This window comes from Stegostoma tigrinum, chromosome 5 (assembly GCF_030684315.1).
Source record: "Stegostoma tigrinum isolate sSteTig4 chromosome 5, sSteTig4.hap1, whole genome shotgun sequence".
Taxonomy (NCBI): domain Eukaryota; kingdom Metazoa; phylum Chordata; class Chondrichthyes; order Orectolobiformes; family Stegostomatidae; genus Stegostoma; species Stegostoma tigrinum.
Window position 1 is genome coordinate 120,458,956 of NC_081358.1, and position 27,385 is coordinate 120,486,340.

General features: G+C 44.7%; 1 protein-coding gene across 1 annotated transcript in view; it reads right to left on the reverse strand.

The window, feature by feature from the left end:
* Window positions 1-25,335, reverse strand: part of LOC125452121 (dermatan-sulfate epimerase-like protein) — a 37,057-nt gene extending 11,722 nt beyond the window's left edge. The window contains exon 1 of the mRNA XM_048530141.2: window positions 24,309-25,335. Coding sequence (XP_048386098.2) covers window positions 24,309-25,294 — 986 coding nt within the window. The 5' untranslated portion in view covers window positions 25,295-25,335. The remainder of the gene's footprint in view (window positions 1-24,308) is intronic.
* Window positions 25,336-27,385: the final 2,050 nt, after the last annotated feature.

The window sequence follows — 27,385 nt, forward strand, 5'->3', positions numbered from 1 at the left end:
CCAGCGGAGATTCACACGGATGATCCCTGGAATGGTAGGTTTAATGTACGAAGAACAGCTGAGGATCCTGGGATTGTATTCATTAGAGTTTAGAAGGTTAAGGGGAGATCTAATAGAAGCTTACAAGATAATGTATGGCTTAGAAAGGGTGGACGCTGGGAAGTTGTTTCCTTTAGGCAGGGAGACTAGGACCTGTGGGCACAGCCTCAGAATTAGAGGGGATAAATTTAAAACGGAAATGAGGAGACATTTCTTCAGCCAGAGAGTGGTAGGTCTGTGGAATTCATTGCCACAGAGCACAGTGGAAACCAGGACATTAAATGCCTTCAAGGCAGAGATCGACAAATTCTTGATCTCACAAGGAATCAAGGGCTACAGGGAGAGTGCACGGAAGTGGAGTTGAAATGCCCATCAGCCAGGATTTAAATGGCGGAGTGGACTCGATGGGCTGAATGGCCTTACTTCCACTCCTATGTCTTATGGTCTTATGGTCTTCAATCATTTATACATTGTCTGACAGAAGAGCAGACAGTTTTGTAATTTGCCACATCTGTTTCCTTTCATTTAAAAAGGACACACTGAAGAAAACACGCAAACCTTTCCATCTACATTTTTAAGTCATTACATTGATTCATTGTTCCATTCCAACAGAATGCCTGACTTTATCTACATCCAATATAATGATCAGTACTTACTGCACTTAGTATAGAAAGTCACATAAATTTGACACTCAACAACCGTGGGACTACAATAAACAATTAACTGAATCAAAATAGCCCAGCAAGCTTTTTGGTTTTATCGGTGGATCGCCTGCATTGCCGAAGATGTGGAGGTTGGTGTTGGACTGGGATGGACAAAGCTCAGAAGTCACATAGCACCAGGTTACAATCCAACAGACTTCATAGATTTAGTTGGAATCACAAGCTTTTGAAACACTGCCCCTTCGTCAAGTGAAGTCACTTCATCTGACCGAGGAGCAGTGCTTGAAAAGCTGGTGATTTCAACGAAACCTGTTGAGCTATAACCTGATGTTGTGTGATTTCTGACTTTTTGCATTGACTAAGGTGCCAGAAATATCAACTCTCCAAAGTCCTCCTTACTAACATCTGGGGGCTAGTGGCAAAACTGGACAGCTGTCTCAGACTGTAATGGCCTGACTCTGTCATACTCACAGAGTCATACCTGACAGGCAATGTCTCAGATGTCACCATCCTCCTAAGATCAAAGTGCAGGCATAGGCCATCCAGCCCCTTAAACCTGCTCCACCATTCAATAAGATCATTGCTGATCTCATCTGACCTCAACTACACCTTCCTGCCCCTCCCCATAACTCTTCAACCCACAACTAATCCCAAATCTGTCTCTTCCCTCCTTAAATTTGCTCAATGTCCCAGCATCAACCACAGTCTGGAATAGTTAATTCCACAGATTCACAAGATTTGAGAAAAGCAATTTCTCCTCATGTCTGTTTTAAATCTACTGCCCCTTGTCTATTCTGATTACCCCAGAAAAGGGAACACTCTCTCCACATGTACGCTGTCAATCCCCTTTAGCATCATCTGTACCTCAACCAGCTCTCCTCTCATTCTTCTACAGGCAAGGTGTCCTCAACTGCTCAATCTTTCTTCATAAGAGAAACCCCTTGTTTCTGGGATCAATCCAGTGACAGCATCCTCTGAACTATCTCCAAAGCAATTACATCCCCCTCAAGTAAAGGGACCAAAATGGTCCGCAGTACTCCAGGTGCAGTCTTGCTAATGCTTTGTACATTGCAGCAATATTTCCCTTCTTTTATACTCTATTCCTTTAAAAATAAATGCCAAAATTCTATTCGCCTTCCATATTATCCAAAGTACCTACATATTAATTTCCTGTGATACATGCATGAGAACACCCAGATCCCTCTGCACCAAAGCACAATGAAGCTTCTCTCCACTTAGAGAATAAGTTACCGTCCTTTTCCTCCAAACAAAATGGATAACCTCACACTTACGTGTGTTAAGCTCCATCTGACAAATTTTAGCCCATTTGTAAATATCTTAGTTTTTCATTTCAATTTATTTTTCCACCTATTTTAGGGCCATTTGCAATTTTGGCCATGATACATTCTACACCTAGTGAGTTTTGAGAAGATTTGTAGCTCAGATTGAGGTTCTGGATGTGAGTTTGCTCACTGAGCTAGAAGGTTAGTTTTCAGACGTTTCGTCACCATTCTAGGTAACATAATCAGTGAGACTCCGACGAAGCGCTGGTGTTATGTCCCGCTTTCTATTTATTTCTTCTATTTATAAATAGAAAGCGGGACATAACACCAGCGCTTCGTCGGAGGCTCACTGATGATGTTACCTAGAATGGTGACGAAACGTCTGAAAACTATACTTCCAGCTCAGCGAGCAAACTCACAACCAGAACATTTTACACCTGCATCCATCTTCATTGATATTGATTGTATGAAGTTGAGGCTCAAGGACCGGACCTTGTAACACACCACTAGTTATGTTTTGCCACCCAGAAAATGACCCACTTACCCTGACTCCATGCCTTCTGCTGGTTAGCCAACCCTCTGTGTCACCAGCAGGACAGACCCAGCAGAGAGTGTGGGGGCACAGTGGTATACAGTTCCTCAGGAGGCTAATCAGGTCTATAAAGACTCTTGTCAATTTTTATCGATGCACCAGAGAAAGGGTCCTATCAGGGTGCATCACAGCTTGGTAAGGCAACTATTCTTGTCAAGACTGCAAGGAACTACAGAGAGTTGTAAACACAGTCCAATTCTACAAGCAAACCAGCCTTCCATCCATTGGCTCCATCCATACCTCGCGCTGCCTAAGAAAAGCAGCCTACAGAATCAAAGACCTCTCCCACACCAATCAGACTCTCCTCCACCCTCTACTGTCAGGCAGAAGATATAAAAGTTTGTATACTCATACAGATAAATTCAAGAACAGCTTCTTCCCTGCTGTTATTAGACTTTTGAACGGATGTCTCAAATTTTGAATTTAATGTTGATCTTGTTCTCTGTGCACCTTCTCTGCAGCTGTTACATTGTATTCTTCGCTCAGTCCTATTACCCTAATGCACTTTGTGTGGTATGATCTGCCTGCACTGCATGCAAACCGAAACTTCTTGCTCTACCAAGGCACATGTACCCATAATAAATCAGATCAAGAACTAGCTGAAGTCATTAGATATGTAAAGGCTGAGGGCCCGGACAACATTCTGGCACTAGTACTAAAGACATGTGTTCTACAGACCCAGCCATATATCCAAAAACACTTTATAGATGATCAGTGCAGCAGATACATGGGAACATCACCACCTCTGGGTTCCCCATGGAGTATCCAGACTTTGGAATATAAAATGATGGAACCACTTACCCCACCTCCCTCCATCAAGCAGAACTGTTGGGTTACCTACATGTAATAGACTGCACAGGTTCAAGAAGGCAGCTCAGCACCACCTTCTTAAGGGCAACTAGGGATGGGCAAAAAATGCTGCCCAGCCAGTGACAGCCAACAATCTACAAACGAATAAAAAAGAAACTCTTCTAGTTAGACCAGGAAGCGGCTTCCCTGTATCATACTTGGGCGCTGTAGTTTTGCTACATTTATGAGGATGGTGGCAGTATCCTTCATCAAGATCAGGAGCTGATACAGTGCAGGGAGCTAGAATGACCATAGATCTGATACGAATGTTATACAAACAAAATATTGCATTTATATAGCACCTGTCAAGACTGCAGACTGTGCCAAAACAACTTTACGGTTGATGAAACACTTTGGAAGTATTGTAATTTCAGAAATTCAGCAGCTGGTTTGGACACCTGGAAGCTCCCTGCCAACAGCAATGTGATAATGCTGAGCTGGCCTGCTGTGGAGGGGTAAATAATTCAGCAGGGCATCACCACTCAGAACTCCCCCGATCAATGAAACAGCACAATGTAGTCTTTCCCATGCTCATGAAAGGTCAAATAGGGCCTCATTTTCACGTTGCATTCAAAAACAGCAGCTCCAACAATGTAGCTCTCTCTTAGGGCTGAACTGGAGTATCAGCTGTGATTTAATACAACTGAAAATTGTTAACAATTGCAGGCACTGTTTTTGTCAGATTAACAACCACGTCACATGGCAACAGGTCATTTTGCGCATTATGGCCCAGATGAAGCGTCAGTTTTGAGGGGCTCTTGTGGTGTAGGTGGTAGTGTTTCTATCTCTGAGCCAGGTGATCTGAGTTCAAACCCTGTCTGTTCCAGAGAGGTATTACATTTCTGAACAGGTTCATTACGGAAAATATCCACAGTACAAGAGTGGAAATTATACATCGAACGGCAGAACCCTTCGGAGTATGGATATGCAGAGGGATCTGGGTGTGCAGGTCCACAGATCACTGAAGGTGGCAGTGCAGGTAGATAAGGATGTAAAAAGGCCTATGGCATGCTTATCTTCATTAGAAGGGGCATTGAGCATAAAGATAAACAAGTTATGCAGCAGCTTTACAGAACTAAAGTTTGGCCACACTTGGAATATTACATTACAGTTTTGACCACCACATTACCAGAAGGATGTGGATGCTTTGGACAGGGTACAGAAAAGATTTACCAGGATGTTGCCTGGTATGGGGGATTTTAGCGATGAAGGAAGGTTGGATAGACTGGGTTTGTTTTCACTGGAATGTAGGAGGTTGAGGGACGACCTGATAGAAGTTTATAAGATTGTGAATGGCATGGATAGAATGGAAAGTATGTGGCTTTTTCTCCAGGTGGAGGGGTTAATGGCTAAGAGGTACAGGTTCAAGATTCGAGGTAGGAAGTTTAAAAGAGGTGTGTCAGGTATATTTTTCACACAAAGTGTGGTGAGTTCCTGGAACGTGCTGCTAGAGGAGGGGGTGCAAGCAGACACAATAGCAGTGTTCAAGCAGCATCTGGAAGAACACAGGAATGGGAAGGGAATAGAGGGATATGGATCCTGTAAGTGAAGACAGTTTTAGTATGGAAGGGCAAAACGCATCGGCACAGGCTTGGAGGGCCAAAGGGCTTGTTCCTGTGCTATATTGTTCTTTGTTCTTTGAACTGATAAAATCGCAGAAGCAGTAATAAAGGTCTTGATTCAGAAAATGTTCTCATCACACAAGATAAAAATGAGGTATCATTTAGAAATGCTAGGATCATAATGACATAATAGAATAGTGAATTGTTAAAACTCACAATGGAAATGAATTCTGTGAAGGTACAATCAATTACACAGGAATTTGGGGAATGCATCAGTTCCAGCACATTTGGATTTTTCAGAAGGTCTTTGATAATTGTGTCTTACGTGAGATTTAATAGAAAAATTCAGGGTATAAAAGGAAATATAACAGAATGGTTAAGAAGTGGTTGTGTAGAGAGGAAAGAAAGGGATTAGCGTTAAGGTGTGTCATACTTCGGGATGGCCTGAAGAAGGGTCACTGGACACAAAGCATTAACTCTGACTTCTGTCCACTGACATCGCCAGAACTGCTGAGATTTTCCAGCAATTTCTGTTTATTTCTTCGACTATAGGATGATTGAAAATGATAAAACTCAGAAATTACTGTTGAATTTGTTTCTGTATTCTTGGCATATGTGCACAACATCAAAACTGGATGGTTTGAAAATAAAAGTGGGAGATTTGGAAAAACAATGTGGAGGAATGTAACAGGCCTCAGGAAGACAACAGGTGAATGGAACAGGCAGGCATAGATTAATCATAGAGAGCGTGAGGGATTGAGTGAGAAAAAGTGTGGGGGTGATTGTTATGAGGATGATACTATAAACACAGCAATATAGAAAATAACTGCAGGAGCTGGCCATTCAGCCCTTCAAGCCTGCACCACAATTCAATATGATAGTGGTTGATCATGCAATTTCAGTATCTCCCTCCCGCTTTCTCTCCATGCCCCCAATCCCTATAGCCACAAGGACCATGTCCAGCTCCCCCCTGAATATATCTAATAAGCTGGCCCCAAAAGCTTCTTGTGGTAGAGGATTCTACTGATTCACAACTCTCTAAGTGAAGAAATTCCTCCTCATCTCAGTCCTGATTAACTTACCCCTTACTCTTAGACTATGAACCCCAGCTCAGGATTTTGCCAACATCAAGAACATTCTTCTCATGTCAAGCCTGTCCAGTCCCAACAGGATGTTATACATTTCTATGAGGTTTCTCCTCATTCTTTTAAATTCCAGCGAGTACAAGCCTACTCAATCAGTCTTTCCAAATATGTCAGTCCTACCATTCTGGGAATCAGTCTGGTGAACCTTTGCTGGGCTTCCTCAATAGCAAGAATGTCCTTCCTCAGTCTAGGAGACCAAAACCATACACAATACTCAAGGTGAGGCCTTACCAAGGCCCAGTATAACTGCAGCAAGACATCCTTACTCCTGTACTCAAATCCTCTCACGATGAAGGCTGGCACGCCTTCTCCAGTTAATTTCTCCAATTTCCACATCTTCACCTTCGCTCCCTTCTAGCCCTCCACCCCACCTTGTCCAGACTCCAAGAGACAGGAAACACAGGCACAAGAGCTAGACAACAAAAAGACCAACAAACCTTAACCTTGCTCCTGGTTCTTAAGTTATCATGTTCTTAATCCAAAGTTCTTTCCATCTGAACTTATTGCGCTCTTAGGACCAACCCTAGCTTGAGTACAACTGTCAGCTTTAGGGCACTATGGTGGCTCAGTGGTTAGCACCGCTGCTTCACAGCTCCAGGGACCCAGGTTCGACTCCACCCTCGGGCAATTGTCTGTGTGAAGTTTGCATGTTCTCCCCATGTCTGTGCGAGTTTCCTCTGGGTGCTCTGGTTTCCTCCACAGTCCTAAGTGTGCAGGCTAGGGTGGATTGGCCATGCTACATTGCCTGTAGTGTTCAGGGATATGCAGATTATGGAGGAATGGGTCGAGGTGGGATGATCTGAGGGTTGGAGTGGCCTTGTTGGGCCAAAGGGCCTGTTTCCACACTGTAGAGATTCTATCATCGATGAACACTGAGACTGCCATCAAACCTGCTGTGAATGTGTGAGAGGTGTCCTTGTTGCTTGGTGAACATAATCTGTCAGAGAAACCAACTGTCTGACCCTTCCCCCTGCCTCCATCTTGATCATGATCCCATCAACAAGCATCAAGCCATTATTTCAAGGACAGGTCCTGATTCCTGTTCCCTTTGGAGATCTTCTCTCGACAGTAAGCAGCTTCATAAAGTCCCCCCTCAAACCCAGATTGCACACTTCAACCTTCTGCTGAGCATCTCCAGCATTTTCTCTTTTCCTTTCTATCTGCCAACTCCCCATGTACACTACTTCATGGGATTTTTTCATCACATAAGGGAATGAGCTCAATCTGTTATGAATTTAGAGCACTTGAACAAATTAATTCCATATTTGGAGAAAGGAGTCTAAATTCAAATCAATCAATGTCAAACCAGACTCCAGCAGGATTCAAACATTAATTCACAGTATGAATGCAATATCAATTTCAATTGATTGAAAGCCTGGGGGATTGTTGCTCAACAAATGAAGACGCACATTCAGTTGAAATGTCATGATGTCACAGGCTTATATAAATGTACAGACCCTTCGGTCCAATTTGTCCATGCCAACCAGACATCCTAAATTAATCCAGTCCCATTTGCCAGCATTTGGTCCACATCCCTCTAAACCCTTTCTGTTCATATACCCATCCAGATGCCTTTTGAATGTTGTAATTGTACCAAGCTCCACCACTTCCTCTGGCAGCTCATTGCATACACGCACCACCCTCTGTGTGAAAATGTTGTCCCTCAGCTCCCTTTTAAATCTTTCCCCTCTCACCATAAATCTATGCTCTCTCATTTTGGGGTCCCCTAGCCCAGGGAAAAGACCTTGTCTATTCACCTTATCCAAGGCCCTCATGATTTTTTAAACTTCTATAAAGTCCCCCTCCCTCAAACTCCAATATAAACTGCATATCTAAAATATGAAGAAACTCTAAAGGAAAATATGGCCGTTTGCAATATAACCACAATTTTCTTCTGAGCAGAGGTGATGTTGTAATAACTGGTTGATAATTCTAACAGAGCCAGGTCAAAGGGCATCATACAGCGCTAATCGCTGAATGCAATTTGTGTGAACAGCAGGTGTTTTTTCCCTCGGGTGGGGGTTTTCAAGACTAAGACGTATATTGTTTAGAAAAAGATATGAAAGGCAGGTTTTTTAATTGCGTGAAATGAATTTCCAGAGGAAGTGGTGGATGCAGATACAGTTACAACATACGAAAGACATTTGGATAAATACATGAATAAAAAAATGTCTGGAAGGATATGGGCCAAGTGGTGGCAGGTGGGATTAGTTTCGTTTGGGATCACAATTAGCGTGGACTGGTTGCACCCAAGGGTCTGTTTCCTTGCTAGATGACTCAGTGGCTAGTGGGCTCAGTGCTAATTATCCTTGAGGAGCAGGAATGCAGCTTGTTTCAATTAAGTGTTTGATCAATAAGATGAAAGGACAAGATTAAAGATCGATTCTGTCAATCTTTCATCCTTAATTGATATGAACACAGTTGTAGTACTCCCAATCTGTTCAATATATCTTCATTCACAAGCTAGGGCCACCATCGAGCCTCAAGGTAAGTGAGAGTTCAGGTCAACGGGGAGATCAGCAATGGTGTGTGGTACATATTATCTGATCTGATTATGCTCCATTCCAAGCTGCTGGGCATGAAAAAGATTTCTGGGCACAAGTGCAACTGCTGCTGATGTAACAGAGATTAGTCTGGAACACAAGCTAAGCAGGAGAACATCTATACCTCAATACAGATCACACAGGATCAGGAGATCTCAAGTGTTGTTGCTTGCACAGACGTTTTGGAGTTTGTAAAAGCAACCTAGTTTACCTTGCCCTGCCATAATGGATTGAGTATTTTGTACTTGTGTCAATCAGTAAGGAGAAGGAAAGGAGTGACAAAGGAGCAAGGCACATGTACTCATAGCTGCACTGTCCCTCTGCCCACGCCATTCAGACACCTGAGGCTGACTGTGGGGCAGGTCCTCAGTTACAAACCTTAGCCTTAGGAGCAGGAGCACACCACATGGCCCCTTGAGCCTTTCCCACCTTTCAATAATGCTTGAAATACTGAAAATCTCCTGCACAGAAATACACCATTTGGCCCATCATGTCTGTGCTGATTGCATATGAGCTGAGGCAACTAGTTCTCACTTTCCAACTGTAATCTGCCACATAGCTCCTCAAGGACACATCCAGGTACTTTTTAAACATGACCAGGGGTTCTGCCTTACAAGGCAAGTTCTCTTTACTCTCTGGATGAAAAGACGACTCCTCTCTGTAATCCAACTACTGATTTTCTTAAATTCGTGACCCCTTCTTACTGATCTCTCTGCTAAGGGCAGATAATTGCATAATGGTCTAAAAAGTGAGATATCCAAATTTGCTGATACCGCTCTGCTAATAGAATCTTATGTTCCTAGCTGATCTTTTCAAGTCCACTTCTCTGCTTTATCACCATAACCCTTTCATCTCTGTGTCCAAATAAAAATCATCAAATCTCTCAATATCCTCTTGCCATGGAAAATGCAGTTTTTAATTACTGAACCCCAGCAGTGTGGAAGCATGCCATGTGGCCTATGGTGTCTGCAATGACCCTCTGAAGAGCATCCCACACAAATCCCTCCAGCTACCCTATCTCTCCAACCTTGCACTTCCCATGGCTAATTCCCCTAGCCTGCACATCCCTGGACACGATGGGTAATTTAGCATGGCCAATCCAGCCAACCTGCACATCTTTAGACTTCACCCGGAGGACACGCACATAGACGTGGCTAGAAGATGCAAACTCTACACAAACAGTCACCTGATGCCATAATTGAACACGGGTCCTTGGTGCTGTGAGGCAGCAGTGATAAACACCGAGTCACTGTGCTGCCCTGTGCTGATACTTCTGCAATCTATCTGCATGACCGATAATCCTCACCTCTAGGACCATTGTTGTCAACCTTCCGCGCAAGTCCACAAATACGATCCACATTATCTTCTCCATGAAACAGTAATGCACTCTCCATCCTTGAGGATCTCCTTCTTCCAAAATTTTGATTTCCGCGAATTGCATGAGGAAATAATGGGAGGCTTTTGACATTCTGACTTTGCTATTTCCACTGGCGTGGGAAACCAGAACTAGGCCCATCAATACAAGATAGCAACAAATAAATCCAACAGGGATTACAAGCAACTGGTCTCATAGTCCGGAGACTAACGTCCTGGGGAAATGGGTCCAAATCTCGCCCAGGTAGATTTTAAATCAAATTGATAAAATAAACTGGAACTGAAAGTAAGTCTCAGGAATGGTGATCATGTAGCTATCTTCAATTGCTACAAAAAAAATTGGAAACCTGCCAACGTTACCTGATCTGGCCTATGAGACTCCAGACCTACAACAATGCGATTGACACCAAACTGCCCCATTTTAAGGGCAATTAAGGATAGGCAATAAACGCTGGCCCTGCCAGAGACACCTAGATCTGGTGAAAACTTATTTTTAGAAAAATGCATAACTGCTTACAATGGAAACTACATAAAAACATGAAGAAGAAAGGATGACAGGGATTTGTGAGGATGTGAAGAAGTCGGGGGAATGGGAGGCAAGTGTGGCATGTAAACAGCGGGCATAGTACAGAAGGCATATGGCATGCTTTCATTCAACAGACGGGGTATTGAGTACAAGAGACGGCAGGCTATGTTGCAGTTGTGTAGGACTATGGTTCGACCACATTTGGAATACTGTGTACAGTTCTGGTCGCTGCATTACCAAAAAGATGTGGATACTTTGGAGAGGGTGCAGAGGAGGTTCACCAGGATGTTGCCTGGTATGGAGGGTGCTAGCTATGAAGAGAGGTTGAGTAGATTAGGATTATTTTAATTAGAAAGACGGAGGTTGAGGGAGGACCTGAAAGAGGTCTTCAAAATCATGAGGGGTAGAGACAGGGCGGATAGCAAGAAGCTTTTCCCCAGAGTGGGGGACTCAATTACTCGGGGCCATGAGTTCAAAGTGAGAGGAGGAAAGTTTAAGGGAGATATGTGTGGAAAGTTCTTTACGCAGAGGGTCGTGGGTGCATGGAACACGTTGCCAGCGGAGGTGGTAGAGGCGGGCACGATAGTGTCATTTAAGATGTATCTAGACAGATACATGAATGGGCAGGGAGCAGAGGGATACAGATCCATGGAAAATAGGTGACAGGTTTAGATAGAAGATCTGGATCAGCGCAGGCTTGGAGGGCTGAAGGGCCTGTTCCTGTGCTGTAATTTGCTTTGTTCTTTGTCCTTGTTCTGTTATGGCTGGGCCGAATGGCCAGTTTCTGTGCTATAAAAATATTTACATACGCCACCGCGCATTTGAGTCCCGCTCATAAAATTAATTGTCTTTGCTATTAATATAGCATCTTCTAGGGCCAGTTAACTCAGTGAGTTGGATGGCTGGTTTGCAATGCAGAGTAACACCAACACTGCAGGTTCAATTCCCACACCAACTGAGGTTACCATGAAGGACTCTCCTTCCTAACCTCTCCTCTTCTCTCACCTGAGGTGTGGTGATCCTCAGGTTAAACCATCACTATCACCATGCATGAGAGATACCCTATGCACGATAAGACTGTTGCAAATTCTTATTCCCACATAAATCCTGAGGGAGCGATTTACAACAAATGCAGCCTGCATTTATACAGCACAGCTTTCTACAGGGTGGCACTTCAAAGCTCCCCATTAAGCTGCATTCGGGGATTTTACAGCTGATGTTCAAAAGCTAGGACTAAAGAGGTAGGCTTTAGGAAGTGTCTGAAAGGAGGAAAGAGAAATGTTGATTGTTCCAGAGGAAATTCTGGACTCTGGGGCCTCATCATCCAAATTTACCGTCTAAAACGGATCTCCAAATTTTCTTGTTGCTTCAGACCGTCAGACATAAGAGCAGAAGTCAACCATTCAGCCCAATGAGTCTGGTCCGCCATTCAATGAGATCATGGCTGATCTGATAATCCTCAACTGTACTTTCTTGCCTTTTACCCTTGATTCCCTTACTGTTCAAAACCATTTCAAACTGGGTCGTAACAGCAGTTTTATCATCATTTGGCAAAAGTGAAAGTAGTGTAATAGATTCTAATGTAGCATTGTTGCTGTCATCAATGGTTCATTGGGTAGTGCTGCTACATCTTCAGTCAGGGCCCTTTCAGTTTCACCCCCCATTTCCAAAGATTTGAGGACAACCAGCGAGGCCACACTGAGGGAGCAGCACACTGTTGAAGATTTCTCTTTCACCTGACTACCCTCTCAGGTGGATGTAAAAATTTCTTCAACACTGCTCAAAGAAGAACATGTCAGTCCTGAACAATACGTATCCCTTCATCGACATCAACGAAACAGATCGCCTGGTCACTGTTCTTTGTGGAAGTTAGTGTGGTGTAAAATGGCTGCCTCATTTCCCACGATGCAATGGTGACTGGACTTCAAAGCATACCTCATTGGCTGCAACAGCATTGGGATATTCTGAGGTCATAAATCACGCTAGGCAAATGCAAACCTTTCTTTTGTTCAAATAAATGTACCTACCTTCAGATAATTAATCCAGTTTGGACATAACTACTAGATTTTCTCTACACCCTGTGTACATGAAAAGATGGGCAATGTGGGCCTGGAGTTTTGAAGGATGAGAGGGGAACTCAATGAAACATATAAAACTCTGATTGGTCTGGTCAGCCTGGATACAGGGGTGATGTTTCCCCTAGCCAGCACTTCACAACCAAAGTATTGGGTAGGCTACGTCGGACTGGGACAAGGAGAAATTTATTCACTCAGACTGGTCAGCTCACGGAGTTCTATGGGATTCTTTATTACAGAGGTAATGGAGGACAAGTCGCTCAATATTTTTCACACTTAATGATAAGGTCCTGGGAAATGTTGCTGAATTAAGAGACTTTGGAATGCAGGTTCATATTTCCTTGAAAATGGAGTCGCAGATAGATAGGACAGTGAAGAGGGCATTTGGCACGCTTGCCTTTATTGGTATAGGAGTTGGGAGGTCAGATTGCAGCTGTACAGGACATTGGTTCAGCCACTTTTGGAGTATTGCATGCAATTCTGGTCTGCCTGCTATAGAAAGGATGCTGCGAAACAAGAAAGGGGTCAGAAAAGATTTATGAGGATGCTGCCAGATTTGGAGCATTTGAAATAGTGGGAACTACCAATGCTGGAGTGTGAGATAACAAGATGTGTAGCTGGAGGAACACAGCAGGCTAGGCAGCATCAGAGGAGCAGGAAAATTGACATTTCGGGTCTGGACCCTGAGAACAGTCCAGACCCGAAATGTCAGCTTTCCTGCTCCTCTGATGCTGCCTGGCCTGCTGTGGTTCTCCAGCTCCACTCCTTGTTATCTTGGAGGGTTTGAGCTGTAGGGAGAGGCTGAAAAGGCTGGCACGATTTTTCCTGCAGCATCAGAGGCTGAGGGGTGACCTTATAGAGATTTATAAAATCATGAAGGGCAGGGATAGGCTAAATAGAAAAGGTCTTTTACCTGGGCTTGGGTGAGTCCAAAACTAGAGGGCACAGATTTAGGGTGAGAGGGAGAAGATTTATAAAGGACCTGAGGGGTAACAATTTCATGCAGAGGGTGGTGCACGTATGGAGTGAGCTGCCAGAGAAAGTGGAGGAAGCCGGTACAATTACAACATTTAAAAGGAGCCTGGATGACATGAAAGGAAGGATTTTGGCCAAATGTTTGCAAATGGGACTACAGTTGGTTCTGATATAACGCAATAGTTCTGTTCATGCGTGAACTCACGTTATAAAAAAATTGTGCAACAGCCACAACATTTAAACTAATAGGGCCAGAATCGCATTACAGCCACTACAGGTCAGGAAAGTTCACAATATAGCCATTACAGGTTAGGAACATTCACATTATAGCCATTACAGGTCAGGAACGTTCGCAACACAGCACATACGGGTCAGGAATGTTCACATTACAACCAACATGGGTCAGGAACATTCACGTTATAGCCAATACGGGTCAGGAACGTTCCCATTACAGCCACTACAGGTCAGGAATGTTCACATTACAGCCATACAGGTCAGGAACATTCACATTACCGCCATACAGGTCAGGAATATTCGCATTGTAGCCAATATGAGTTAGGAACATTCACATTATAGCCACTATAGGTCAGGAACATTGGCGTTATAGCCAGTACAGGTCAGGAACATTCCCATTACAGCCACTACAGGTTAGGAACGTTCACATTACAGCCAACATGGGTCAGGAACGTTCACATTATAGCCAATACAGGTCAGGAACGTTCGCATTACAGCCAATACAGGTCAGGAATGTTCGCATTATAGCCAATACAGGTCAGGAATGTTCACATTACAGTCAATACAGGTCAGGAACGTTCGCATTATAGCCATTACAGCTACTACAGGTCAGGAATGTTCGCATTATAGCCAATACGGGTCAGGAACGTTCACATTATAGCCAATACAGGTCAGGAACGTTCACATTACAGCCAATACAGGTCAGGAACATTGGCATTATAGCCAATACAGGTCAGCAACATTTGCATTATAGCCAATACAGGTCAGGAACGTTGGCATTATAGCCAATATGGGTCAGGAACATTGGCGTTATAGCCAATACGGGTCAGGAACGTTGGCATTATAGCCAAAATGGGTCAGGAAAGTTGGCGTTATAGCCAATACGGGTCAGGAACGTTGGCACTATAGCCAATACAGGTCAGGAATGTTCGCATTATAGCTATTACAAGTCAGGAACATTCCATTACATCCACTACAGGTCAGGGATGTTCACATTACAGCCATACAGGTCAGGAATATTCACATTGTAGCCAACACGGGTCAGGAACATTCACATTATAGCCACTATAGGTCAGGAACATTGGCGTTACAGCCAATACAGGTCAGGGACGTTCACATTACAGCCAACATGGGTCAGGAACGTTCGCAACACAGCCAATACGGGTCAGGAATGTTCACATTACAGCCAACATGGGTCAGGAACGTTCACATTATAGCCAATACGGGTCAGGAACGTTCCCATTACAGCCACTACAGGTCAGGAATGTTCACATTACAGCCATACAGGTCAGGAACATTCACATTACAGCCACTACAGGTCAGGAATGTTCACATTACAGCCAATACAGGTCAGGAACATTCACATTACAGCCACTACAGGTCAGGAACATTCACATTACAGCCAACATGGGTCAGGAATGTTCACATTATAGCCAATACAGGTCAGGAACGTTCACATTATAGCCACTACAGGTCAGGAACGTTCATATTATAGCCAATACAGGTCAGGAATGTTCGCATTATAGCCAATACAGGTCAGGAATGTTCACATTATAGCCAATACAGGTCAGGAACGTTCGCATTATAGCCAATACAGGTCAGGAATGTTCACATTGTAGCCAATACAGGTCAGGAATGTTCACATTATAGCCATTACAGCCACTACAGGTTAGGAACGTTCACATTACAGCCAACATGGGTCAGGAACGTTCACATTATAGCCAATACAGGTCAGGAACGTTCACATTATAGCCACTACAGGTCAGGAACATTCACATTACAGCCAACATGGGTCGGGAACGTTCGCAACACAGCCAATACAGGTCAGGAACGTTCGCATTATAGCCAATACAGGTCAGGAATGTTCACATTACAGCCAATACAGGTCAGGAACGTTCACATTATAGCTGCTACAGGTCAGGAACGTTCGCACTATAGCCAATACAGGTCAGGAATGTTCACATTACAGCCAATACAGGTCAGGAATGTTCACATTACAGCCAATACAGGTCAGAAACGTTCACATTATAGCTGCTACAGGTCAGGAACGTTCGCATTATAGCCAATACAGGTCAGGAATGTTCACATTACAGCCAATACAGGTCAGGAACGTTCACATTATAGCTGCTACAGGTCAGGAACGTTCGCATTATAGCCACTACAGCTACTACAGGTCAGGAATGTTCGCATTATAGCCAATACGGGTCAGGAACGTTCACATTATAGCCATTACAGCTCAGGAACATTCCCATTACAGCCACTACAGGTCAGGGACGTTCACATTACAGCCAACATGGGTCAGAAACGTTCACAACACAGCCAATACGGGACAGGAATGTTCACATTACAGCCAACATGTATCAGGAACGTTCACATTATAGCCAATACGGGTCAGGAACGTTCCCATTACAGCCACTACAGGTCAGGAATGTTCACATTACAACCATACAGGCCAAGAATGTTCACATTATAGCCAATACAGGTCAGAAATGTTCATATTACAGCGACTACAGGTCAGGAATGTTCGCATTATAGCCAATACGGGTCAGGAACGTTCGCATTATAGCCAATACAGGTCAGGAACGTTCACATTACGGCCATTTCAGGTCAGGAACATTCACATTACAGCCACTGCAGGTCAGGAATGTTCACATTATAGCCAATACCAGTCAGGAACGTTCTCATTACAGCCACTACAGGTCAGGAACGTTCACATTACAGCCAACATGGGTCAGGAACGTTCACAACACAGCCAATACGGGTCAGGAATGTTCACATTACAGCCAACATGGGTCAGGAACGTTCACATTATAGCCACTACAGGTCAGGAACATTCACATTGTAGCCAATATTGGTCAGGAATGTTCGCATTATAGCTAATACGGGTCAGGAACGTTCGCATTATAGCCAATACAGGTCAGGAACCTTCACATTATAGCCAATACAGGTCAGGAACATTGCCATTATAGCCAATACAGGTCAGGAACACTGGTGTTATAGCCAATACAGGTCAGGAACATTGGCGTTATAGCCAATACGGGTCAGGAACATTCACATTATAGCCAATACGGGTCAGGAACATTGGCGTTATAGCCAATACGGGTCAGGAACGTTCACATTATAGCCAATACAGGTCAGGAATGTTTGCATTATAGCCAATAGAGGTCAGGAACGTTCACATTCTAGCCATTACAGGTCAGGAACGTTCGCATTATAGCAATTACAGGTCAGAAATGTTCACATTATAGCCATTACAGGTCAGGGACATTCCCATTACAGCCACTACAGGTCAGGGACATTCACATTACTGCCAACATGGGTCAGGAATGTTCGCAACACAGCCAATAAGGGTCAGGAACATTGGTGTTATAGCCAATGCAGGTCAGGAACGTTGGCATTATAGCCAATTCAGGTCAAGAACATTGGCGTTATAGCCAATACGGGTCAGGAACATTGTCGTTATAGCCAATACAGGTCAGGAATGTTGGCGTTGTAGCCAATACAGGTCAGGAACATTGGCGTTATCGCCAATACGGGTCAGGAACACTGGCATTATAGCCAATACGGGTCAGGAACGTTGGTGTTATAGCCAATACGGGTCAGGAACGTTCACCTTATAGCCAATACAGGTCAGGAACATTGGCGTTATAGCCAATACAGGTCAGGAATGTTGGCATTATAGCCAATACGGGTCAGGAATGTTGGCATTATAGCCAATACAGGTCAGGAACATTGGCATTATAGCCAATATGGGTCAGGAACGTTGGCGTTATAGCCAATACGGGTCAGGAATGTTCACCTTCTACAAATAGCAGTCTCAAGTCTTCAACTGTGTTAAAGCCAACTTGTGCCAAAGAAACACGCATTTTAGCAGAGATAATGGGAACTGCAGATGCTGGAGAATCCAAGATAACAAAGTGAGGAGCTGGATGAACATGGCAGCCAAGCAGCATCTCAGCACAAAAGCTGACGTTTCGGGCCTAGACCCTTCATCAGATCTGATGAAGGGTCTGGGCCCGAAACGTCAGCTTTTGTGCTCCTGAGATGCTGCTTGGCCTGCTGTGTTCATCCAGCTCCACATGCATTTTAGCAGAACCGACTGTATCTGGTCAGCATAGGCGAGTTGGACCATTGGTGTGTTTCCTTGTTGTGTATCTCTGTGACTCTATGACTTTAAAACGAACAGACAGATTTCTAGATCATAAAGACGTATCGGGAGACAACAGGATTATTGTGTTGATCAGCCGTTATCATAACAAAAGGCCAAATAGCTCAAAGGACCAGATGGCCTACTCCCACGCTTAATTGCTATGTTCTGAATTGTAGACACAGAGAGTATAGACTGTGCTCTGCTGATCGAACACATTGTGCATAGCACCACTGGAGGGAAAACATTGCATTTGATTGAGCAAGGTCTTACAGCGCTAAGCCAACTACACCTGTGAAGCTCATCCATCTGACAGAGTCTCTCACCACCGTCAGAATATGAATGTCTTGAACAAAACGTGACTGAATCCTGGCAGCTACACCCTCCTCATACCCAGTTTAACAAGCACCTGCATGCCAAATGATATTCTCTGCTGTGGGAAGTGATGGATCATTTGCATGTAGCTCCACTTACCAGTTTGACAGCAACCATACAGACCTGGTTCTGATTAAAGTCTGAGGCAGGAGAACTTTTAGGCTACAAAATGAAGTCAAAGAACAAGTCTCAAATACACGTACCATGGATCACTTGAAGCCATCTGCTGAAATTCACAATCTAGGGCACTGAAAATTTTAGCAATAATGACATTTATCACAATACGCTCTGAGTTTCCAGTTGACTCTTTCATGGTAGTTTTGCTTTCGGGACATCGGAAATTGGAACAGGAATAGATCTTGTAGCTGGTTGGCTTGCTGAGCTGGTTCATTGTTCCACAGACGTTTCATTACCCTGCTGGATAATATCATCAGCGCATTCGGTGATGAAGCGGTGCTGTGTTTTCCTGCCTGTTATTTAAACAGTTTAAACAGTGAAACGTCTGTGAAAGAACAAACCAGCTTGGCGAGACAACCAACTACAACATCCACAGCCTGTGCTACAAATATACTCTAACACCTTACAGGAGTAGATTGTTCACCCCCTCAGACCTACTGTACTATTTAGCTAGGTCTACAGTTCTACCTCAATGCCATGTTACTGTGCCCACCTCGTATCCCCTGAAGTTTTTAAAAATGAAAAATCTATTACTCTCCATCTTAAACATACACAACGCCTGAGCAACCAAAGCCCTTCAATGACAGAATTCCAAAAAGCCTCAAACTTATACGGCCCGAATTGGCCTTCTATATATCTATTAGCTAATACTTGGCAAATGCAATATAATGTGGATAAATGTGAGGTCATCCATTTTGCTTGCAAAACAGGAAGGCAGATTATTATCTGATCAGTGGCAGTTTAGGAAAAATTGAGGTGCAACGAGGCCTGGGTGTCATGCTGGAACAGTTGCTGAAGGTTGGCATGCAGATGCAGCAGGCAGTGAGGAAGCTAATGGCATGTTGGTTGTCACAGTGGCAAAATTTGAGTATAGGAGTATGGATGTCTTGTTGCAGTTATACAGGGCCTTGGTGAGGCCACTTCTTGAGTATTGTGTGCAGTTTTCGTCTTCTAGTCTGAGAAAGCTCTTTCTCACTATTGAGTGAACCCAACGAAGGTTCACCAGACTGGCCCCCAGGATTGCAGGACTGACATATGAGGTTGCCTGGCATTGATCGAGTGGGCTGGTACTCGCTGGAATTTACAAGAATGAGGGGAAATCTCTTGGAAACATAAAAGTTGCTGATGGGATTGGCAGGCTAGATGCAGGATAAATGTTCCTGACATTGGGGAACACAGTCTGAGAATAAGGGAAAGGCAATTCAGGACTGAGATGAAGAAGAATTTCTTCACTCAAAGTTATGGACCTGTGGAATTCTCTGCCACAGAAAGCTGTTGGGGCCAGTTTGTTAGATATACTGAAGAGGGAGCTGAAATTGGCCCTTGCAGCTAAAGAAATCAAGGGATAAAGTGGGAGTGGGATACTGAAATTGCATGATCAGCCATGGTCATATAGAATGGTGGTGCATGTTCAAAGGGCCGAATGGCCTATTCCTGCACCCATTTTCTATGTTGCTGCACAATGTCCATTATAGTCAAGCAAACTAAAGGCATAAGTACACATCACCAACATACATTTATTTTGTCTCTTTATTGTAATAAGATGTCTCATGTCACTGGTGCATCGAGCCACAAATGACAAGTTACCAAAAGGTTTTCTCAAAGATATCCACGGGACACATGGAGCATCACAAAGGATCAGAGAGAGTTGGAGAGGTTTAGGGAGAGAATCCCTGAGTTCAGGGTCAAGCTAAACCACTAATGTTTCAAAAATAAGTATTGACAGTCAATGGAATATTTGGAGTGATGAAGGTTGGTCTGCAAGAGGCAACAATGACATTGCAGGGTTGAAATTCTGCTCAGAATATTATCAACAATCAAATATTTGCCACAATGGTACTACAATCACAGTGTTTCCATCAGAACTGCACAATGCAAATTATGAGATTGCTCCATCATGCTTGTGCAACTCTTTAAAAATAACTACGCCACTGGTCACATGTTCTTTTTCCACTGTATTGCAAATGTTTTATTTTCTCTGCTATGTATCCAACTGCTTTTTAAAAGTCACCTCTATCAAATCTCCACTAACTTTCTCCAGTCCAAAGTAAGCAACTCAATGGTAGCAAGAACTGCCGATGCTGGAGTCAGAGATAACACAGTGTGGAGCTGGATGAACACAGCAGGCCAGGCAGCATCAGAGGAGCAGGAAAGTTAACATTTCGGGTTGGGACCCTTCTTCACAAAATTTGAAGAAAGGTTCCAACCCAAAACATCAACTTTCCTGCTCCTCTGATTCTGCCTGGCCTGTTGTGTTCATCCAGCTCCACACTGTGTAAACAACCCAGTATCGCAAAGCACTCCATGTCAAAGAAATATCTCATTCCCCATATCCTTCAGATTAATATAATTGGCAAATGTTGATAAATACTCAGCTGGGTCAGGCAGCAACTGCAAAACAATGCACAGAGTTGATGACTTTTCATCAGAAGTGTAGGAAGTCTGAAACATAACAAGTTTTAAAAGAGAGGGAGTTTGGGGAAAACAGACAGAAAGAAAGGTCTGTCATTAGATGTATGACAGGATCCAATAAATGAAAAAAGGGTTTGTGAGGCCAAACTTTACAACCCAACTGGACTATCCAGTGACAATACAGAAGGCCCCGTTGAATATGCCATCTTTAAAATTCAGGCTCTATCTCCTCCCTTAGGTGCCAATGTTAAAACTCCCACTGCCCTGTTATCACTTGTTGGATAAATTCAAACTCCAATGTTTGTTTGTTTTCTTCATATGCTATTGTATAGATCCAAAAAGTCCTGAAAGAACTGTGCATGCTGTAAATCAGGAACAAAAACAGAGGTTGCTGGGAAAGCTCAGCAGGACTGGCAGCATCTGTGAAGGGAAATTCAGAGTTAACATTTTGGGTCTGGTGACCCTTTTTCGGAAACCCTCCTTCCATTCTGAGGAAGGGTCACCGAACCTGAAACATTAACTCTGACTTTTTCTTCACAGATGCTGCCAGACTTGCTGAGCTTTTCCAGCAACTTTTGATTTGTACAGATCCAAACTGCTTTAGAGACTTTGTAACATTTTTAATAAATAAAATATATTTTGAAATAAAAAGAAACTGACTCACAATGCTTTCTGTACTCTTTGAGAGAGTTTCCTACTTGTTCAACTTCGAAAAGATATTCACAACAATATTAAAACTGCAATATAAACTTGTTCTTTGAGTTGGTAGTTAGTAATGTAGACTTGGGAAGGAGATGAACCTAATATAACTGCGAGATTAGGGGTCATTTCCGATTTTAACATCCCCATACAATATGACATCTCACCGACTTCAGCTGAAGCAAAACCCAAGGTGGGCATCAGTCAGCTGTCTGAGTCCCAGCTATCCAATTCTTGCTAGGCAAATGCAGCTAAATTTGAAAGATATATGGAGAAGGAGAAATAGAGAATAAGGTAAAGCAAGGAAATATTACACCAATGCTTTCAGACTACAATCTTGCGACATATCAAATCACTCAATGCTTCTGAATCACTGATTTATTCAGGCACTGAGACATGTCTGTTGTATTTCTAGACACAGTGATTTTGAATCTAGCCAAATCCAACTTTCAAATTTAAGATTACATTCCCTTCCTTTAGTCGTGCTGTCAAGCACTCCCACTGCTTCAACACATCCCACAAGCTCAAAGCAACTTCTGAAGAAGCTACAAACATGCTTTGTTTTTCCTAAAACCATTCCCATTAGATAATCTCAACACAACCACGCAGCCAATAATAAAACATGAATGAAAATGTGTCAATTAGTCAGAAAATGCCAGGCTGAGCTCTGAATAACTTTAAATAGAAATATTTTGGGATTCAGGATAATCACGTGGCTTCTCTTCATACAAATTGAAAACACAGTGATTGTGGTTTCACTAAAAGGATCTGAAATGGATAAGTTTGAAGGTGAAAACAGCTGGAAATGGGAAACAGAGGAGATCATTCAGCTCCAGCCTGTGCCATCCTTCAAGTTGTTGCAGGCAAGCAGGAACGCAGATCTGAGATCACATGATTTTATTGAAGGACTGGACAGGTTTGAAGGCTGTGTGGCCTATGCCTGCCCTGAATTTGTGTGTTGTTGGCTTGAGTGGAGGAGTTGGGAAGTCATATTGCGGGTGTACAGGACATTGGTTAGGCTCATTTTAGAATACTGCGTTCAGTTCTGGTCTCCTCGCTATAGGAAAGATATGAAACTTGAAAAGATTTACAAGGATGTTAGCAGGGTTGGAGGGTTTGAGCATCACGGAGAGGCTGAATAGGCTGGGGCTATTTTCCCTGGAGCGCTGAGGGGTGACCTTTTAGAATCATGAGGGGCATGGACAGGGTGGACAAACAGAATTCGCTGGAAAAGCTCAATGGCTCCGGCAGCATCTGTGAAGAAAAAAAATCAGAGTTAACATTTCAGGTCCGGTAACCCTTCCTCAGAACTGAGCCCTCACTGGAGCTGAAACATTAGCTCTGACTTTCTCTTCACAGATGCTTCCAGACCGACTGAGCTTTTCCAGCAACTTCTGCTTTTGTTCCTGATTTACAGCATCCACAGTTTTTTTTTTCGGTTTTTATTTGAACAGCCAGGGTCTTTTTCCCACAGTAGCGGAGCCCAAACCGTGAGGGGACAGGTTGAAAGTGAGAACTCAAAGATTTAAAAGGTAACTAGGGGTGCAATGTTTTCACACAGGGGAAGGGGGCATGGATCGACTCAACTGTCAGAGGTGGTGATAGAGGCTGATACAATTACAACAGATTGCAGGCATCTGGATGGTATACAAATAGGAAGTGTTTAGAAGGAGTGATAATGGGGACTGCAGATGCTAGAGAATCCAAGATAACAAAGTGTGGAGCTGGATGAACCCAGCAGGCCAAGCAGCATCTCAGCAGCACCAAAGAGGGCAAAATGCTAGTAAATGGGACTCAATTAATTCAGAGTATCTGGTCGGTATGGACAAGTTTGACCGAAGGGTCTGTTTCCATGCTGTACATCTCTATGACTCTATGAACAGTATTCTAACTCCATCTCTCTCAGTGTGGGCCTTTCGCCTTTCATAGATTTTGCCCACTAATACGAATTTTTGGAATATCAACAGAACTGAATGAGAGACCCGGCAGGTCCAGCAGTATCTGTGAATGGGGAAACTGGTAACATTTTGAGTCCAATATGACTCTTCTTCGGAAATGAAAAAGACTCATATCAGACCTGAAAACTTAAGTCTGTTTATGTCTCTGTAGATGCTGCTAGACTTTCTGGCTTTCTATTTAAAGAAATATATATATTTATACCTGTTTGTATTTCAGACTTCCAGCATCTGCAGTATGTTGATAATCTATCAATCTCGATTCTGATGTTTTCAGAGATGAGGATAGAGACTGAAGAAGTTGGGACTTTTGAGGAGAGATGGAGATTGAGAGGAGATTTGCTCCTGCTTGTAAGAGACCGATAGTTTAAAGTGATGTGTAAATGAAGCAAAAATCAAAATCTGCTCCACACAGTTTGGAATGTGCTGCCTGGAAATGTGGTGGAGGCTGGTTCAGTTGAGGCATTCAATGATTATTTGGATAGGTATGGTGTGTAGGGATATGGAAAAAGTTAGGAAATTAGCATTCAGTGGTAGAACTGGTACGGCTGTGACAAGCTGAATGCCATCCATTGGTACCATGGCAATTCTGTAAATCCCAGCCCCTACTCAACCCGCTTTCTACTTTGACTTGGCATCGGGGGGCACGTGAAGGGGTTTAGTGAGCAGCAAGTGAGCACAAACCTGTCCAGAAAAGCGAGCTGGCTCTCTGGGCCATAGAACCAGTTGTAGTTGGAATCGGCGATGCCCACAGTCCTCTGGAAGCCAGGCAACAGGGTGGCATAATAGAACCAGAAATGCTGCTTCAGCCAGGGGCTCCCAGTGTGGTTGAGGTGGAAGTGACGCAGAGCCAGGGCCACGTACTGGGTGATGGAACGGGCAGTGTAGCTGCCGTAGGCAACGCCTTCGTCCAGGGAGCCGTCCACAATGTGGTCGAGCAGGAACATGGTCTTCTCCATCACATCGACGGCGATCTGCTTGCACAGCAGGGCAGTCTGGGGCCGGTGCGGGCTCAGCACCAGAGCGCCCACCAGTAGAGCCACAATGTTGGTCGCCTGGTGGTTATGTAGATAGTGCTTTCCCCAGGCTCGGTACTTGGAGAATTCGTACAGCTCCTTGGTGACCCCATGGATTTTCTCCACGTAGCTCTGCCTCCGGGCTGCGTCCAGGGATGGGTAGAGAAAGTCAAAAGCCGTGGCAAAGCCAGTCAGGGAGTGGGCGACTGGCACCTCGTCGTTGGGTGCCACCCTGACCTGCCACTGAGGGTAGCTCGCCATCCGGTCCATGTAGTCCAGGGTGAAATCTAGAGCTGCCTGGTCCTCTGGGTAGAGAAGGCAATAGAGGGACAGCACCCCGAGGTTGTTGCCATAGACCTCGTTCCACTTGGCAGAGAAGCTGAGGTGGTCACTGGGGGGAAGGTAGAAGCTGGGTTTGCCCAACATGGTGCCAACAGCGTTCCTGATAGCCCGGGTGATGGCCGAATGGCCGCTGCTGTGGGACTTCTGGCGCAGGCTGCTCACGTCGCGGGGGTCGAAGTAGAGCAAAGGGTGAGGCAGCCGCTTCGGCCCCTCGGATACCGACGCTCCGCTCCTCTCCCAGCGGCCAGACCGCTCGGCCAGCCCGTGGCACAGCAGCAGCAGGAACAGGCACACGGCGCCAGCTAACGCCATGTTACATCTTCAGGGCAGCACAGTGTGTGACCGTGGCTCTGTGCTGGACCGCATTAGACCTACAGCACCCACACCCCCCCACCCCCCCCACCCCAAGACACACACACACACAGAGCCCCGGAGAGACCCACTGCAGCCAACCCCAGCCCGCACTAACTTCACAGACCCCCAGTGCCCCAGCCTCTCCTCCTCCTCCTCCTCCTCTCCCACACTCTGCCTCTCCCTCTTCTCTCGTCCCTGCTTCCTTCTCTCCTCCACTCACACACTCGCTCTCTCCTCCCCGCTTCCTTCTCTTCTCAACTCACACACTCTCTCCCCTCCCCCTTCCTTCTCTCCTCCACTCACACACTCGCTCTCTCCTCCCCGCTTCTTTCTCTTCTCAACTCACACACTCTCTCCCCTCCCCCTTCCTTCTCTCCTCCACTCACACAGACTCTCTCCCCGCTTCCTTCACTTCTCAACTCACACACTCTCTCCCCTCCCCCTTCCTTCACTTCTCCTCCACTCACACAGACTCTGTCTCCTCTCCGATTCCCTATTTCCTCTCTTTCACATCATCTCTCTCTCCCTCTCTCTCCCCTTCCCCCCTTCTCTGGTTATTTTCTCCTCTTCTCTCTCCCCTCCTCTATTTTCTCCTCTGTCATACACTCTCTTCCCTATTTCCTACTCTTTTCCCTTTCTCCCCTTCTCTGTTTTCTCTCGCACATTCTCCCTCTCCTCCCTACTTCCCCGTATATTTTCTTAGCCCTCCCCACTCTGTGTGTTTTCTCCTCTCGCACACACTGTCTCTCACTCCTCCTTCCCTGACTGTTTTCTTCTTTCCCTTCCTCCTCTGCCTTTCTACCCCACTCCCCGCTCTCTCTTTCTTCCTTAATTCTCACACACGTACTCTCTCCCCCATACTCTTTCACCCTTCTCCCTCCCTCTCTCTGACTGCAGTCTATCCAACACTCACACCTCCCTCTCTCCGCCGCCCCTTTATTCCCTGATTTGCACACTCTCCCGTCTTTTTTCGCTGTCCCTCTCTCTCACACACACAGTTTCCTACCTCCCTCGCTCGCTCCTCCCTCTCTGTGGGTGATCAGGTCGAGCTCCGGCCCATCAAACTGATCGGGTTGATGCATGTATTCCGTGTCTCACACACTGTCCCCCACATGTGCACACACACACACAGATAGACTGAGGAGTTCTCCTGACTGACCTGGCAGCCTTCTCTCTATTTCTTAGCGGCATTCATACCTCCCCTCCCCCGGTTCATGGGACGCTTTATAGTCTCTCTCTCTCTCTCTCTCTCTCGCTCTGTCTAATTGAACACTATCCTGGAATTAGTATCTATTAGCCATTGTCACTTCTCTGTCTCTGCTGGGGGTACAGTACCTTTGTGTAGGTCTCTGCTGGGAATACAGTCTCTGTGCTGGGAATACAGTCTCTCTGTGTCGCCTTGCTGTGAGTACAGTCTCTGCGCGCTACTGGACTACAATCTGTGTGTGTGTGTGTGTGTGTGTGTGTGTGTGAGAGAGTGCTGGGAGTACAGTCTGTCTGTGTCATCATGCTGGGAGTATAGTCTCTATGCTGAGAATACTGTCTCTGTCTCTGTGCTGGGAATACAATCTGTGTCTCTGCGCAAGGGATACAGTCACCTGTCTCTGCTGGGAATACAATCTTTCTCTGTATCTTTGCGTAGGGAATCCAGTCTCTGTGTTGGGAATACAGCTCTCTGTATGTCTGTGCTGGGATTAGAGTTCCTCTGTGCTGGAAATCCAGTCTTTCTATCTCTGCTGGGAATCCGATATTTCTCTAAGCCTCTGTGCCAGGAATACAGTTTCTCTCTCTCTCTCTCTCTTTGCTGGGATTACAGTCTCTGTCTCTCTCTGAGCTGGGGTTACAGTCTCCGTCTCTCTCTCTCTCTCTCTCTCTCAGGTGGGGTTACACTTTCTTTCTGATACACACTGAGACCTGGTTATCTCCAGGTGATTCGCATACGGCTGTAGAACACATAACTCACCAGGAGCCCTTGAGGGGGAACGCTGGGTTTCAGAGGCACAACTTTCCCTGCGAACTTGCCAAACTTCGAAAATATTTCCCTGTAAA